The 15,705-nt window shown below is 36.9% G+C and overlaps 1 protein-coding gene across 2 annotated transcripts in view; it reads left to right on the top strand.

Moving 5' to 3' along the window:
- Window positions 1-1,656: 1,656 nt before the first annotated feature.
- LOC123315477 overlaps window positions 1,657-15,705 on the top strand; it is a 52,503-nt gene continuing 38,454 nt past the window's right edge. Inside the window, exons 1-2 of one of the 2 annotated variants that reach the window (XM_044901178.1) lie at window positions 1,657-1,780; window positions 8,338-8,399. In XM_044901178.1, the coding sequence (XP_044757113.1) occupies window positions 8,354-8,399 (46 nt within the window). In that variant the 5' untranslated portion in view covers window positions 1,657-1,780; window positions 8,338-8,353. Of the gene's footprint in view, window positions 1,781-7,860; window positions 8,082-8,337; window positions 8,400-15,705 lie in introns of those variants that run through there. The other variant, XM_044901177.1, reaches the window with a different exon arrangement.

Here is a 15,705-nt window from a genome sequence, read left to right as displayed (position 1 = left end):
GGAGTGATCTCTGATGATGCAGTTTTGGTGCTGCTAGTGGAGCTTCTATTATGTTCCCCCTGGCTATTCTGGGAGGGTAGACAGGTGAGGGATGTGGGGAGACGTGAGTTTTATAGGTAGCTTGTCGATTTGGGGTAGTATTTTGGCGAAATATATCGTTTATTACGATTTCTGGAAAAAATATTCAAATTGAACCAAATCTGGGAAAAATCCACAATTTTCAGAGGTGAATTCATGAATTTTCTATTTCAATTTTTTTCTGAATAGCTGTAGTGAAATTCGATATGCCTTTCACCACTATGGTCAAACTATTCTTAATTTACGAATGACTCTCGTGTTCAATACCATTGGTTTTGTATGTATCTAAAATATAGCCTCAAAATACACTACACAAAAGTTGAGGAAGTTCAGATATTCAGCTTTCGTTTAAACTGTGATTCAAAATTTGTTTTGGATCAGTATACTTCAATATAAACTGAGCAATACGTCTTAGTCCAAAATATCAGGCTTCAAAATTACGAAGCCTAATAGACGACTTGTTTTCTAAACGCTAATCATCATGTTCCAAAGATAAGCATCCCGTTTCTCTTTGTTCATATGGAAATCGACATTTCAACTATTCACATCAATATAGAACATGTTTCCAAATGCTGAATAAAACCAGTATTTTACTCCCTGATGAAATTATCATTTTTTTGGACCCTTAAATTCCCTCTCCACTCCCGAGTTCAAACTTTTCCCAAAAGTTCGGAAGACAGGAGCCAGAAGCCAAAGAGGCGAGACACGCTTAGGTGAATTTAATTAAAAATTCGACCAAATTCAATTTCCATAAAAGCTGTAAAGTGGGATATGAGATTTGCCGGCAAAGTTTTGGGGATGATAAATCTGAACCGAGAAGAGAGAGTTAAAATTATGGCCACCATCGCTCAGATTGAACCTGAGTAACCTTTGGAAATGGTTAATTCAGTCAGAATCAACTATCAGCGATTCGAAGATATACACATATAAACTACGACTGTTGCTACTTTGTCTGTATTGTTGTGGAAGTCTCTCTCAAAGCAATTCTTGGCTACGAACTATTTTCGCAAACAATTCCACTTATAAGTTCAATTTCTTGATTTGGCTAGGGTTTTCCACTCAATTTACTCAAATTATGTTGGAAAATCACAAATGGAAACAATTTGTTCTATTTCCTTTGAACTAATCTATTATTTCTAGTAAAAACGTTATTGTTCTATTCGCAAATCAATTATTATTGTGCAGTATCTGTCAATTTATCATCAATGAAGCAATTCCAACAATTTTTACCGATCAGAATTTGAAATTATCTCCATCTAGAGCCGTGATACTGAAATAATCCTCACAGTAAAAGACCATTTTGCAGGAATTCTAACAATCCGATTATTGATTATCAACTAGTATGGATTTTTCTCGATATGAAATAGTCTGAATGGAATTGTGTAGTTCCCTTTCTGAAAAACCCAACAATCAATAATCGAACATCTGAAAAATGTTTCCTTCTTTTCCACGTTCAACCCTCGATACCAACCTCATTCGCCCCCCAAAAGATGGCGCTGCCTCTCATATTTCAAACCGAATGAATCTGCGCAACAGTGTTCGCTGATTGGTGATATCCTCCTTATTTTCGGGTTCCTCCAGACAACTCTTTAGTCCTTTCGGGAATATTTAGGTTGACGGTCAGGATTTATAAAAAATTCAAAAGTACACGGTTTGTTGACGTGCTCCTGTGCTTACATAACTTTTTCAGGGGGGAAAACTGGTAAGTTTTCACGTTATCGAGTTTTTCGTGGTCCTCCGAGTGTGAATGATCACTTTGTGTTCAATTGGGGAAAAAGAATATATCTCCAGAGAATTATACATTGTTTTATTCGGTTTTTACATCAAATGGACATCTCCATTGAAACAATGAAAAAAAAAACACATGCGAACTGTTAAGAAATTGAAAAAAATTGGGGAAATTCTTGTTGGACCAATAAACTCTATTTCAGATTGAAGAGGAAAATTAATTTTTCCCATCAGTATCAATTTCTGCTGAGAAAATATTGTCCAAATCTTCGAATAAAATTTTTCGTTGTATATTTTGGGTTATTTGATCATTCAGAAAGCTTCGTATGAATTTTTTCAATTAAAACTGCATACAACATTAAAATTATCGCCTTTCAACTATTTTCCTATAGGTTCTGGAGACACAATCTCAGCCATGAATGCTTAAATGATATTCTACAGGTGGTAAGAAGATTGAAGTCCAAATGAAGTAGTCCAAAGAAAAGTTAAAATCATTACCTGTTATAATTTATTGAAGTTGAATTGATCTATGAATCACATACCTTATACTTTGCAAAAAAATTAGTCTAGGATGATTTTCTACACCAATTCTGTAAAGATAACTCACCAAATCAGATGTTACGATCGTCAAATGCCAAAACTATGATTTTCACAGCGAATAAAATTTCATGTTATGTGAATACATTCCAGGCCATCCACTATCATATTCACACGTCTGAAAATAAGGTGAAGAGTATAGCAATTTTACTGGGAACGTGAAAACAAGGGATGTGACATAAACATCATCATTTTATGTGTGCTCGGAAAGGGTAGTTTGTGCCATTCTTTCACGTGGGATATAAATGAGACTGTATCTTTTGTGGGACAGATATGGAGTAATAAAAACAAGAAATCTTATTATATGCCTATATAAGGTATAAAACAGGCATCTCACGGGTTATTATATGTATTTTTAGCTAGGTGAACTGCAGTGTATACGTTTTAGAAAAAATCAGTTCATCCTATATTAGCGAATCCCTTTCATCTGAGACTACGGTTCTCATCGGCCGTTTGAACAAAGAGGAAGGCTATGAAATCTTGATGAGCTAGAAAAGCTCCACCAAGGAAATCAAATTACAGCTGCTCGAATATTTGATGCACCAAACATTTCTCAGCACTTCACTGAGAGAACGCTTCAGTCTAAGGTTTTATTGTCACTGCTTGAGTATTCCTTCAGATGATTCGACAATAACATCTTTTGGAAATGTCTCGAAGCCAAATAGAAATTGTGAACGATTGATCGAAAACTGCAGCCACATATTTGGAATAATGACAAATTGTAATTAGCTTGATGAGAGAGATAAGAAGGTACCTACTATAAAATTTCCAATTTTTTATCATGTTCATGGTTCAGATGGTAGATCAAAGGGAGTAAATTGGATATTTTCAATTACAACTCATCGATATGAAGCTAGGAGGTGGGAATCTCTGATGATCGAACACTTATCCACCACGAAACGTTCGATCACGAAGAAATGAAGCTTCACGAAGTCCTCGTTTTCCTTCAATGTGAGGATGCTTAATTTATTTCAACGAAAATCCAGCTTTGGTGTGATAAATTTGTTACGGAACCAATTTGACGGCTTTTGCTGTTGGCAACTTTTTTATCGATCGTTTCTTGATTGAGATTTCCAGCTAATTGTCTGCTTTCCAAGAAATCTGTTGGTACGCGGAGATAAACGAAATGTTTAGGTGTGGATCAAGAGAAATGTCCGATATTCATTGATAGTTTAGCCTATGATCACGTTGCTTCAAAGATTTTGACACACCAATCGAATATTTAAATCTTGGAAGGAGCTCAACCAGTCTTCAATATGACATCAAATTCCTGGGCAAAATAAGTCTACAAACTCAAACCAGAGGCATCCGGAGGATCAAACAGGCCATCTACCTATACCTAGGTTAAATTATTTCATACCTTTGTGATTAATTGAAGGATATAACTGGTGAATCACAAAGCATTAAGTTTCTTTATATTCGGAACAAATGTGACTTTGTCCAACCTATATTCTGTTGGGATTCCTGTTAGGTTTCAGTCTCTGTGTTCAGCGCTATTAACAGCCTCAGTGGGTTCGTCATCTATTGTGCATTCTCTGTTTGATGTATTCATTATCCTCTTGGCTGCTGTTACTTAACGATTTCAATTGGAGTATTGATGAGTTGTTCAATGTCGAGGAGTAGTTTTGAAGCGATGGTATATTGGAATTGATCAGGTTGCGTTATATTCAATTATCTTCTATACTTCATTCAGATTTATTTTAGCAGTCGGTTGGCCATGAAATAATTTTCTCAAGTTTCTGTAACTAGAACGGAGTAAGGTTGTCACTCATGAAATATCGTTAATGTCATACCGCCGTTGCCACAACTAATATCAATTTTTATTACGAAAATGCTGAAAGTGATTGAAAAAAGAGACAGGGTTTCAGGAAGTACTATTTAAAATTCAGGTCCGCTCATTCGAATAGTTATACCCTGATATTCTAAAATCCACAATACGTCAGACGGTAGCGAACATATTCAATGTAAGAGTTTTATATAATGTTTCATCTGAATCTTAACGACCTATATTTCAGCAGAATATTTCCACAATCAGAAAGATTGTGAAGGAAGAGGATGGCAAAGAATTTCCTTCTATTGGGAGACCCAAAAAGTGGTGGCATTTGAGAATTTTATGTTTGAGTGAATTATTGCGAAAAGTTTACTACAGGATTTTCGATGAATGTCATCGTAGAATAAATTCCCGAAAATTGATTTTTCTATTTTTCATTTGACTTGTCCTATACATTGTAAATGTCTTAAGGTACCAATAAATACCCAATAATTATTATTATATCAATGTATTAAGATAAATAGGCTCCAATTGTCTTGTTTATTGATTATTCGTGTGGAATTTTTGTTCAAAGGTGAAGTTCATCTTGACTTGAAACTTCCTTTAAGTCCTTCTGCTTATTTTGATGCAAGATGATTTTTGTTGAAGAATTTAATATTCTTGTAATTATCTGTTAATTCCTTCAGGAGATACCCATTACCAACCACTGCATCATATGCATTTCATCTTCGGGTTAATATTTTTGAAATCTACAACTGATGTAAAGTATTCAAACTTTAGCAAAAGAAGATAACGAACATTAACTCTCCTCAAGCTAGTGCATATTATGATATTATACTGATCTCTTGTATTTTCCATGCAAATAACTGGATTTGGTATGCCTTCAATCAGTTTGTATAAACTTCAATCAGGTTCGTCACATATTTTCCGAAGAGATTCGACATTGTGATAAAATACGTAGAACGGGCAACATAGCGTTGATTTAAAACCCAAAAATGTTTTGACAAGCTTCATAACCCCACATTTTCGTACTATACAGAGTGAAATGTGTCAAATTTCCATGGCCAACCGACTGTTAAAATAAAAGTGAGTGGAGTATACATTTTTTGTGCGTTTTGTTCGAAAGTTTCATTCGTTTTCGAGATATGAACAGGACAATCTCTGAGTCTCTGTATTCCTGGAATAAACTGATGGGAGTCTTTGATCCCAATCAATTTTTGGGCAGTGTGAATCACTCTAGACATTCAGTCTTTGCTCGAGTGTCTTCCATGGAAAAAAAATCAACCAGCATCTCCCCCATCTCGCTAAATCCCTTCCCCGAGATCCCAGTCCGGTAGAAATCCGGAATTTCCATGAGAAATTCAAAAGCAGTGCGTGCCCGGATTTTTTCCCCGAGATGTCCCTCAACAGGTTGCCTCTCCGGAAGGGAAGAGGGTCCTCCAGACGCCCAGGCCAGTCTGTGAAACTTTGATATATTCCCTCTCCAATTACGCCATTTTTCAAGAACGCGCTGCCTCCTCCGGGAACCATATTTCTCGGGTTCCGGGATACCGAAGATGAATTACAAACAGAGAAAATTAATTCGTTACGGACTCGGGCCTTGTTTCGTCGTCTGCTCCTCCAGGATATGGACAGGGTGTGAATTTATCGGTTAACTTCTCTCGCAGATATCGAGAATTGGCTCCCAATTTGGATCGCCTCGGAAGACGAGGCATTTGTTCGAAGAAAATTGGCTGAGAGGTGGGATAAAGTTGTATCCACCCATGGACAACTCTTCAATTGATCTTTCATTCTGAAATAAACGCATTTTTAACCATAAAAACCGACTGAATATAAAAGAGAAAAAACGATCTAATCATCACTATGAGTCTCTTGCGAAACATCACCAAGGACTTTGTGCTGTGAGGTCCTGATTCAGGATTCAATTTACGTATTAGTCTATAATCAGTAAGGTCCGAGTAATAGTATATGGAAATGATACTCATCGATTTACAAGCCCGTTGTAACGCCACCTACTCAAATAAGCTATGTAACAACACTAACAACAGATCAATTCTAATGCCTGTTAGGTCTGCTGGCAAATTGCTGAATTGGTGGTAGGACAAGGGTCGACATTATCAGGATAGACACGATGACATCTTTGTATCAATGGCCATTGTAATGTACCGAATGTGGAAAGCATTCACTTTATGTCTCATATTTGATAATTACGAGGTTATATTGAAAAATTCTTGGCCTACTATAGAATCGAACAAAATATGTCTTTACTCAACATATTCTCCTCTTAATTGGATAAATTTATTACAGCAAACATGCAACGTCTTTAGACCATTAGGTCTGCAAACCAGACCTCCACAGCTTTTATTACCTTCTCGTTAGAAGAAAATTTTCGACCTTTTAAACTTTTTTTCAGTTGAGGAAAGAGATGATAGTCGGATGGAGCTAAATCTGGTGAATAAGGGGGGTGTTCTAATAATTCAAACCTTGAATCACAAATTTTTTGTATGGCAACATGAGATTTGTGTGCAGGGGCGTTGTCCTGCAAAAACAAAACACCTTTGGATAGCTTTCCTCATCTTTTCTCTTCAATTTCTTCCCGTAGAGTGGTCAGTAATGCCAAATAGCAATCTCCGGTTATTGTTCTACCCTTATCCAAAAAATCAATCATGATTACTCCATGGCAATTCCAAAAAACTGAAGCAAGAACTTTTCCAGCAGATTTTTGGACACGAAAATTCTTAGGTCTTGGAGAACCAGAGTGTAGCCATTCCATCGATTGTTGCTTTGTTTCTGGATCGTAGAAATGTACCCAAATATCATTCATAGTAACAATTCGGTTTAAGAAGTCTACATCGTTTTCAAATCGAGCACAGATCGAACGCATAGCTTCTACCCTTGCACGCTTTTGGTTAACATTCAAACATTTGGGGATCCATTTTGCAGCAATTTTTCTCATGTCCAAATTGACGTGAACTATATGATGAACGCGTACGTATGGAATATTCAGTGCTTCAGATATCCGTTTTAGCCCAATTCGACGGTCTGATAAAATCATGTCATGAACTGCATCGATATTTTCGGAGACTGACACAGAAACTGGCCTTCCCGATCGGTCATCACTTTCAATGGAAAATTGACCTCTTTTGAAGCTTGCAGTTCAATTTTTCACGGTCGCATACGAAGGACATTGATCACCAAGGGTATTAAGCATATCTTCGTAAATCTGATTACCTCTTAACCCTTTTCAATACAGGTACTTGATGATGGCTCGATACTCCAATTTTTCGATTTTCACATTTCGGTGGACATCTTCATTCTTTTTATTCATTGCGTAACTCTGGTTTACTTATTTGACCTCAAACTTCACACTGACATTTCTAATGAGTTATTGTTCGTTTCTATGGTAACGCAATATTTTTTTTATGCATGAAACTGTTCTATGCTAACTAAACTATATATCAATACATCCTCGTATTACCTGCAACAAGTTCCATAAAAACCTTGTTTTCATCAAGTATCAATATACTGAACATTTAATTCTCATATCTGAATCGATGAGGATTGATTTAAAAAAGAATTAGTGGACCAAACCGAAAATCCCTAGGAATATAGAGTGAAAATAAAGGCCGCTTCGTTGTTCAACGATAAATTCACTTTATTGTGTTTTTTCCTGAGTTGGAGCTGTCAGGGAGTTCAGCAATTCTGTCAGTTCCGCAGGAGCGTTAAATCCTCCGAGATAAAAAGTCGCAAGGGGCTATATTTTACGAGTTTGGAATATACAAAGCGACATCGAGTCCCGCGTAAACTAATTTTGCAGCGTTTATCTGCCGTCGAGAAAAATTGGATTCGAATTTTTTTTAATGAATTCGTGAATTATGATTTTGTCACAAACGGCTTCATTGAAAATGTATGTATATCTTTCATAGTTCTGTCGGCATTGATATATGAGGACTTTTAAAATTCTTCCCTATTTGGTAAACTCATATACAGGGTTTTTCATGCAGATACTTTCGGTTGTACCAGAAGTTGATCCAGTCTTTCATTTCAAATGGGACAAAATCTTGAGATTTAACGTTCTGTTCAATTTTTACAGGTGCTTAAATGAAAATTGTGATAGCCAGTGTAGAACTAATCGAATTTTAACGATAAAACATTTTTTACAGATTTTCTGACCGTATAATGGGAAGAGGAGATAAACGAGGAAGTAGCCACAGATCTGACAGTGGTAAGTGAAGTTTTGGGATGCAAAAAACATTCTTAGAATCAAACTGAAGAAGCTCTTATGAATTCAAGTAATACCTATGACTTTTTGAGGCAAAACTGGTTGATAATAAGTTGAGAAGGCTCTGTAACCACAAAAATATATTTTTTGAAAAGCATACTGTAGCAACGAATGACGTCATTTCAATTTAATCAATTCCCCGCAGTAATCGAGATAAAATCTATACAATTAAAACAATTCAACTGTCGTAGCTACGTTTTCGAAAGCCATTTGTCTAATTGGAGCTTCTGTTGTTCGGTTCAACAGCCAGAAGGGCTTTGTCGTTCCTCCCCGAAGGAAAACTCAATGCCAATGATTTTCTATACGTCAAAAACTGTCGAACGTCAGGTCATTTTGTCAGGTTAACAATAGGTTTGAGGTCTGTGGAAAAAAACTAACCAACAATCTCTTTTGTCCCTTTGAACCTGTTTAAGATCGGTTCCGATCTTTGAGGTTGGTAAACTCATTGTTTTCGGATAATGTCAGAAACAAAGGATAGGAATTCGAATAAAATGGATACAGGATTTGGTTGTTTCAACCAAGATTAAGCGGAATTATTGCCACAAAAAATTTCCTCAAACCCGATACAATGAGATCATAATTGTAGGGTGAACTAGTCAGTTGAAAAATTCGTCAAAACCGAACGGTTGCTTCGAGATCTCTGTGGTTCTCAGATTTTATACTAGAAGAGTTGCTTCTTCGGAATGTGTATCACTTTCCGATCTGTGATGATTTTTCTGGGAGATAATCCACTCTAAAGGTGACCTTCGAAAAATTCCCAAAAAGATGTGATAAAAAGTTGTTAATCAAGGAAAAACCGAATGTGATAGCAAAGAATAGGCGATCATCAGATCTCTGGTCACCGTCCAATTTGGCATGATATAACCCGACAACATCCTCAAAGAAGAAGAAGAACAGAAGCGAGGCATGGGAATATCTAGTTAATTTTCCAATTCCGAGTTGCCCTAATTGTAATTTCGACGAGTGTTCGAGAGGAATCCGAAAACCTTAATTTCGTTTATTGTCCGAGGAGATAATGAAGGGACCAAATTAAAAATCTCATTTCCGAAGGGAATGGGGCGTTTTCAATTCATTTTCATCAGGAGTTTTCCACTACATCGGTACTTGGGATTCCAGAGCGGAGCTTCATATTTTTCCGAATTTCCAGTCTGACTTTTTTCACACTGATAGAAAATGATAAACAGAGCAACACAGTACACTGTTTGATCTGCAATTCGTTGACACTCTCCGTTCATTCAGTGAAGAATCAAAGATTGGTAATGTGACAAATTAAACTGAAGTGAAATACAGAACTTTATAAATCTGCCTTGAATCAAATTGGACCAGGAAAATTAAGAAACTTTGGTCGTTTCATGCCTTCGTTGACTTATCTCAGATTGGTTGAGATAATTTTCTACTCGAAGAACTATAATCGGAAAAAGGGAAGGTAGGAAAGATGTTCCCTAATTGATTTCAAGGGAAAAATCAATAATAAACGAAGCTTTCGAAAGACAAATCATACAATCGTTAATCAGATACGTTTGGAGTCCAAACAAACAAAGAATTTTTCACACGTTGTATTTATGACTTCTACACTGCATTGTCATCGAGTTTTCTTTGGAAATTTCATCGTTTTCCAGTTCATTTTGATTCAGGAAGAGTTGGACTGATTGTAGAAACGAATTGGTGACATTTAAATGTCCTTGCAGCCTATTGAAGACAACATTGTGGGTAATATGATGGTTCAATGACAAGACTGTGAATTGTAAACATTTATTCAAAACTTTTCATCAATTATCGAACTTGATCTTATAAAAATCGGAGGCTGCTTCCATGGCAACCCTCATATATTCAGCGCTGCAGACTTGCACGCCCCAAAAAGGACCTTCACAACCCATCTCCTGGAAACACTTATGGTTCACATCCTCCGTGGACGTCGAGCAGCAAGATAAGATGGCCCAAGTGCATCTGCTTGGTATGCTGGACGTGGCCTTGTCGAATTGAAAACTTGGTATCTCATTGTCTTCCAGCATGGTGTTGGTGAGATAGACAGCGCGATGTGCTTCGTCGTTGTTCTGCATAAAAGTAGAGGGTGAAGGTGGTGCCCCACGGTGAAGTTCCCTCTTCCAGGCTCTGGAGAACCTGGATGGTTTGGCGTAGGTCGGACGATAGTCCGAAACATCCCAGACGGGTTTGTCGGAGTGGATTTTTTTCTCGTGACGATCCTGGAAACGCGCTTTCCTTGGCGCTGCTGTATACATCGATTTCACGGATAACTCCAGCGGTACGGATGTCAGAGAACGTTTCCTCTCCGTGTTTATGGGCTGGGGTTCAGTATTTTCGAAATAGGAATATTTGAGGTTGTAGTTGGAAACGCTGCCGTCGAAACCGCTGATCGAGATCAAGTGGGGACTTTGGATTGGGTAGACGTTGGTCGACCAAGGGTTGGTCACCTGTAGCTGGGGCCACTGCATCTGGTAGCTTGGAATGTAAGGGTAGAAACTTCGCTTGGATCGATCCTTGTTAGGGGGTGATGAATCTTGGACTTTGCTCTGAAGTCCAGCGTCCAAAAGTATGCTTTTTAGGGATCTGAAATGGAAATTGTTGCAGTATGAATACATGATCTGAATTGTTTCCTATTTTTCATCATCAGATAGTCGAATGGACAACTTCTTCTGTTATTTAGAGTACAGAGTACATGATTAATCAATGGGAGCATTGCCAACATAAAGTGCTATTCGATTCGATGCTATTCAGTTGTATGTTTCTTCTCATTGAAGCAAAAAGCATATCTAACACAGTAAAAAGCAGCATTTTTGTTAATTCTGAGCTGTGGACTGATTATCTAACCTCTCTGGATCACTAAAATCAGATTTCTCTATAAGTAATTGATAAGAGTATAAGAAATTTTTTTAAATGGACTGAAATTATGTGTGCTGCCAGAATTTACACTTTTCTGTGTTCTTATTTCCAGAGTACGGAAAACATTCATCAATATCACTTAAACAAAGCTATTTATGCCAGGAAAGCTGAGAAAATCAACTCTTATTGAAGCAAAAGGTAATCGATCTCAGTCTTTCAGTTAAAACGTTTGGTTTATTCGAATAATAACAACCAATAAAAAATCTCGAAGGAAGTATCAGAAGTCTGCCTCATTTTGAATCTTATAACCAGAAGAGTTGCCCTTTCAGAATATGTTTCAGATTGATCTATATACGATGATACGCGTGTCAAAATTTTACCTTCGTAAAAATCCGAAAAAGAAAGGGTCAGTTAAAAATTCGTCAAAACCGAACAGTTGCTTCGAGATCGCTGTAGTTCTCAGATTTTCTTACTAGAAGAGTTGCTCTTTCAGAATAGGTCTAACATTTGAATCTACGATTATTTTTCTGGAAGAAAATCCACTCAAAAGGTGACCTTCGAAAAATTCCCAAAAAGATGGGGTCAATTAAAAATTCGTCAAAAAATTTCACTCACCTCATCAGGTTTTCATTGAATTCCGTTCTTGTTAAGCTTCCTGTTTCTTCTTGTGCTTGGGAAAAAAATTGTCCAGTGGCCTCTAACTCTCCATGCTTCGAATATTGATTCCCTTCTAAACCAGCATCCAAAGGGTTTATCGCTCTGCCAGTTGTATAACCAACGAAGCACATCGTGACGACAAATGCTCTGATTATGTACATTCTGAAAATTAAGGATTATTCAGTATAATGTGCTGTGTGAAACAAAATATAACATAACAATAAATAAACCTAATTCGAAATACACCAATAAAAAAATTTATAACTCACGTGAAAATTTGAAGGAGTGGATTTTTCCAAAAACTCGGTTTTCCAAAAATCTCTGCTTCAAAACATCACCTTCTCAAACTGAACCTACCACCTAGTGTCTTCGCCTTTTACTGTGGTGAAATTTCGAATTCCCCCGTTTATAATAAAAATCTTCAATAAGGATCATTATGATATACATTACATAATGGGATAACCATCAGCGGCATAGTGAAATGATAGTAGGGCTCAATTACTACAGACCTGAAAGGTTTAAGTAATGTATCCATTGATGCTGCTATTGTGATTATAATAGTTTGAAGTGGCTCCTCATAATCGTTTCTGAAGGACTCTCCATTATAAGATCCCAGGTGATAATTTCAACTTGATTTATACTGAAATCTGTTCCTAATTGCATACATCAGATAATGAATCGAAATGAATAGAAGGTAAGGGTAGGAAAAGCCACGCCTAGAATTTTTTTCGTAAGAAGTTTTTTCTCATTCAATTTATACCATTGAAAAATTTATTTTTGATAGCTTGATTCATTTTGGACAAATGAGGTTTCTTATCATTTTTGGCTGGAAGTTACTGTTTTTCCGAAAAAAATAATTAATCAACAAGTACTCAGCGTGACTCGTATAAACTGATATTATTTTCGAACTCAAATTTACCTAGTAGGCGGATATATGCTGACGTTTATAGGGAGAATGCACCAAATTTTCGATTCATTATATAATATGATGTAGAGATTTCGGTATGAATCGAATTCAAATCATCACTTTTGGATCTCATTTTGTGTTTAAACCAACAAGGGAGTTCTATGGAAACAATGATTATGTGGAGCCACTTTCTATTATACTTACAATAGGAGCATCAATGGGAACATTATCTAAACTTTCCAGGTACTCTTTCAGGCTTGCATTAAATAAGCCCTATCATTACAGTATGGTGCCGGTAGTTATCCCATTATGTAATGTATATTATAATGATCTTTCGTTTTTTTACTCTACCATTGGTTGTTTGAAAAGTGTTAGGAATTGATAGAATCCCCAAACTTTGAGGAGTTTCGAATGAGGCTTGTGGATCTCTGGTTTCTAAATTTTTTCATCAAAAATCTGCCTTCTAGCAACCTTTGAAAATTGGGAATTTTTTGACGTATCAAGAATTTTGATTTCGGCGTTTAAGACAAGCTATTCTCTGGACAGTTTAAAACACTCGAAGGCAAAGAATTAGAGGCATTCAATTTAACCCATGTGAATCTTTGGAAATCGTTTTTGAAACAATCAAGTGAAACATTTCGGCCACACTCTCTGTATTTTCCACACCTACTTATAGTCCTTTCTTTCGCAGAAATCGAAAATTGTCTTTCAAATTGGACAGTATCAAAAGACGAGGCATTTTCTCGAGATAAAATTCGAGAATTGCCTGAATGGAGAAAAAAAAATAGTAGCCTGTGATAGACAATAGAATTGAAGGATCTTTTACTTGCTGTTCATCAAAAATAGACCGACCTAATCTGTATCACCAATACATGGAGTATATACAGGGTGAGTCTTTGACTTGTACGAATATTTAACGGTGGATTCTTGAGATCGAAATAAACACTTTTTTCCCATACCAATTTTACCAAATCGACTCGGTTCAAAAGATAGAGGCTGTTGAAAAAAAATGTTATCTCACAAACGGTTTTATCGAATGAAATGAATTTTAGGATACAGTTTTTCATTCATTTGGTGAATCTTGTTAGAACACAAGATATCACCTACGTCTTCCAGTTTTCTCATTAGGCCCATTACGTACCATAAAAATACCAAAAATCCAAAGAACCCAACTTTTGAAACTAAAAACTAAGTTCAATGCTATCTTATGAATATTTGAACGTTTTTTAAAATAAAAGTTTTCTTCATATTGTCTCGTATAATGCGCTGTTTTCAAGTAATTTGATGTGCAAAAATTAAAAAGTATCTCTGAAATTTAGCTGAATACAACTCTGTTTAAAAGATCCACAGATGTGTAGTGCCACAGATTTAGCTAGTTATTCTGAAGGTAATTTTGTTTTTCTAGTATCAGGTCCGAATCGTAAAAAATAGTATAGAAAAAAGTGTTTCTTTTGACCCCAAGAAACTACTGTTGAAATATTTGTACGAGTCAAAGACTTACCCTGTATATTTTTTTTTGTTCTTTTCCAACAGAGAAAAAATACAATCAAGAGTTTTGTATTGTTGGAAAGATTGAAATTCAATCTAGGCTATCGACATATTTTCATGAAAACATTGTATTTTTTTTTGTCCCAGGTTAGAATATTTTTCACTTCTAGTGAGAACTTCATGATTGATTTATTTCAAAATAATTTCAGCTACTATAAGTATCTATCGAACACTTGAAAACCATTCGAAAAGAGAAAAGAAAAAGTCCAAATTCAATAAAATAAATGTATTTTCATCAAACAAAATTCAACAAATAATATAACAACATAATAAATCACTTCACGCTTTTCTTCTTGAAATAAATGGAGGCAACTTCCATGGCCATCTGCACAAAATCCGACCTGCACAGCTCCAAATGCCAGAAATGCTCCTCGCAGTCCAACCTCCTGAAACAACTGTGGTTAACCTCCTCGGAAGACGTGGAACAGCACGCCAAAATAGCCCAAGTGCATCTCCCAGGCTTCTCAGACCTCGGAGAGTGAAAGGGAAAAACCGGTATCTCATTCCTGTCGAAATATTGGTGCGTGAGGAAGATCATCTTGTCCGACATCTGGCCCTCTCTACGAAAAGATGGAGGTGGAGGCGCTACTTCGGTATCCGTTTCATCGTTCGATGCCCTGGAGAACCTAGACGATTTTTGGGCGTTTTTACGATAAGCCTCCGTCATCCAGATGGGTTTTTCATCTCCGTTCTTCTTGTCTTTCACGTCCCAAGTTGGTTTTTCGGCAGTTTCTTCCTTCCCTGAACGATCTGGCATGGCAGCGTTGATCTTGGTGAGGTTCTCCCTGCTCAGCGCAGCATCCGGAGTCTTGTTCTTGGTTTTGGTCTGCTGGTCGTTGCCCAGATACGAGTATTTGCTGGAGCCGTTCTCCAAACCGTTAACGGAGACGATGTAAGGGTATAAATTGGCCCTCCACGAATTCGTACCTTCGACCTGTGGCCACTGCATCTGATACCCTGCGGTGTAGGGATAGAAGCTTCGCTTCAATCGAACATCTTTGTTCGTCGGGTTTCCTTGTGGTCCATCTAGCAGAACACTGTGAAAGAAAACGAAACATTTGAGTTATGCTTGGTCATCAACTTGAGGAGTGGAAATTCTGAAAGTCGTATTTACCTGAACATGTCATTTTTATGGCTCACTTGCTGTAGTTTAACCGGGGCTTCATTCACTTGAGAAGATGGAAGTTGGTCCAATTTCTCTTCGAGTTTCAGGTTTTTCCCATTTTCAAGCCCAGAGTTCATCGGTCTGCCACATGTGAAACCGACGACCATCAAGGTGAATAGTACGAAGTTGAA

This window comes from Coccinella septempunctata, chromosome 6 (assembly GCF_907165205.1).
Source record: "Coccinella septempunctata chromosome 6, icCocSept1.1, whole genome shotgun sequence".
Classification (NCBI taxonomy): Eukaryota; Metazoa; Arthropoda; class Insecta; order Coleoptera; family Coccinellidae; genus Coccinella; species Coccinella septempunctata.
This window is presented reverse-complemented; position numbering and strand designations above follow the sequence as displayed.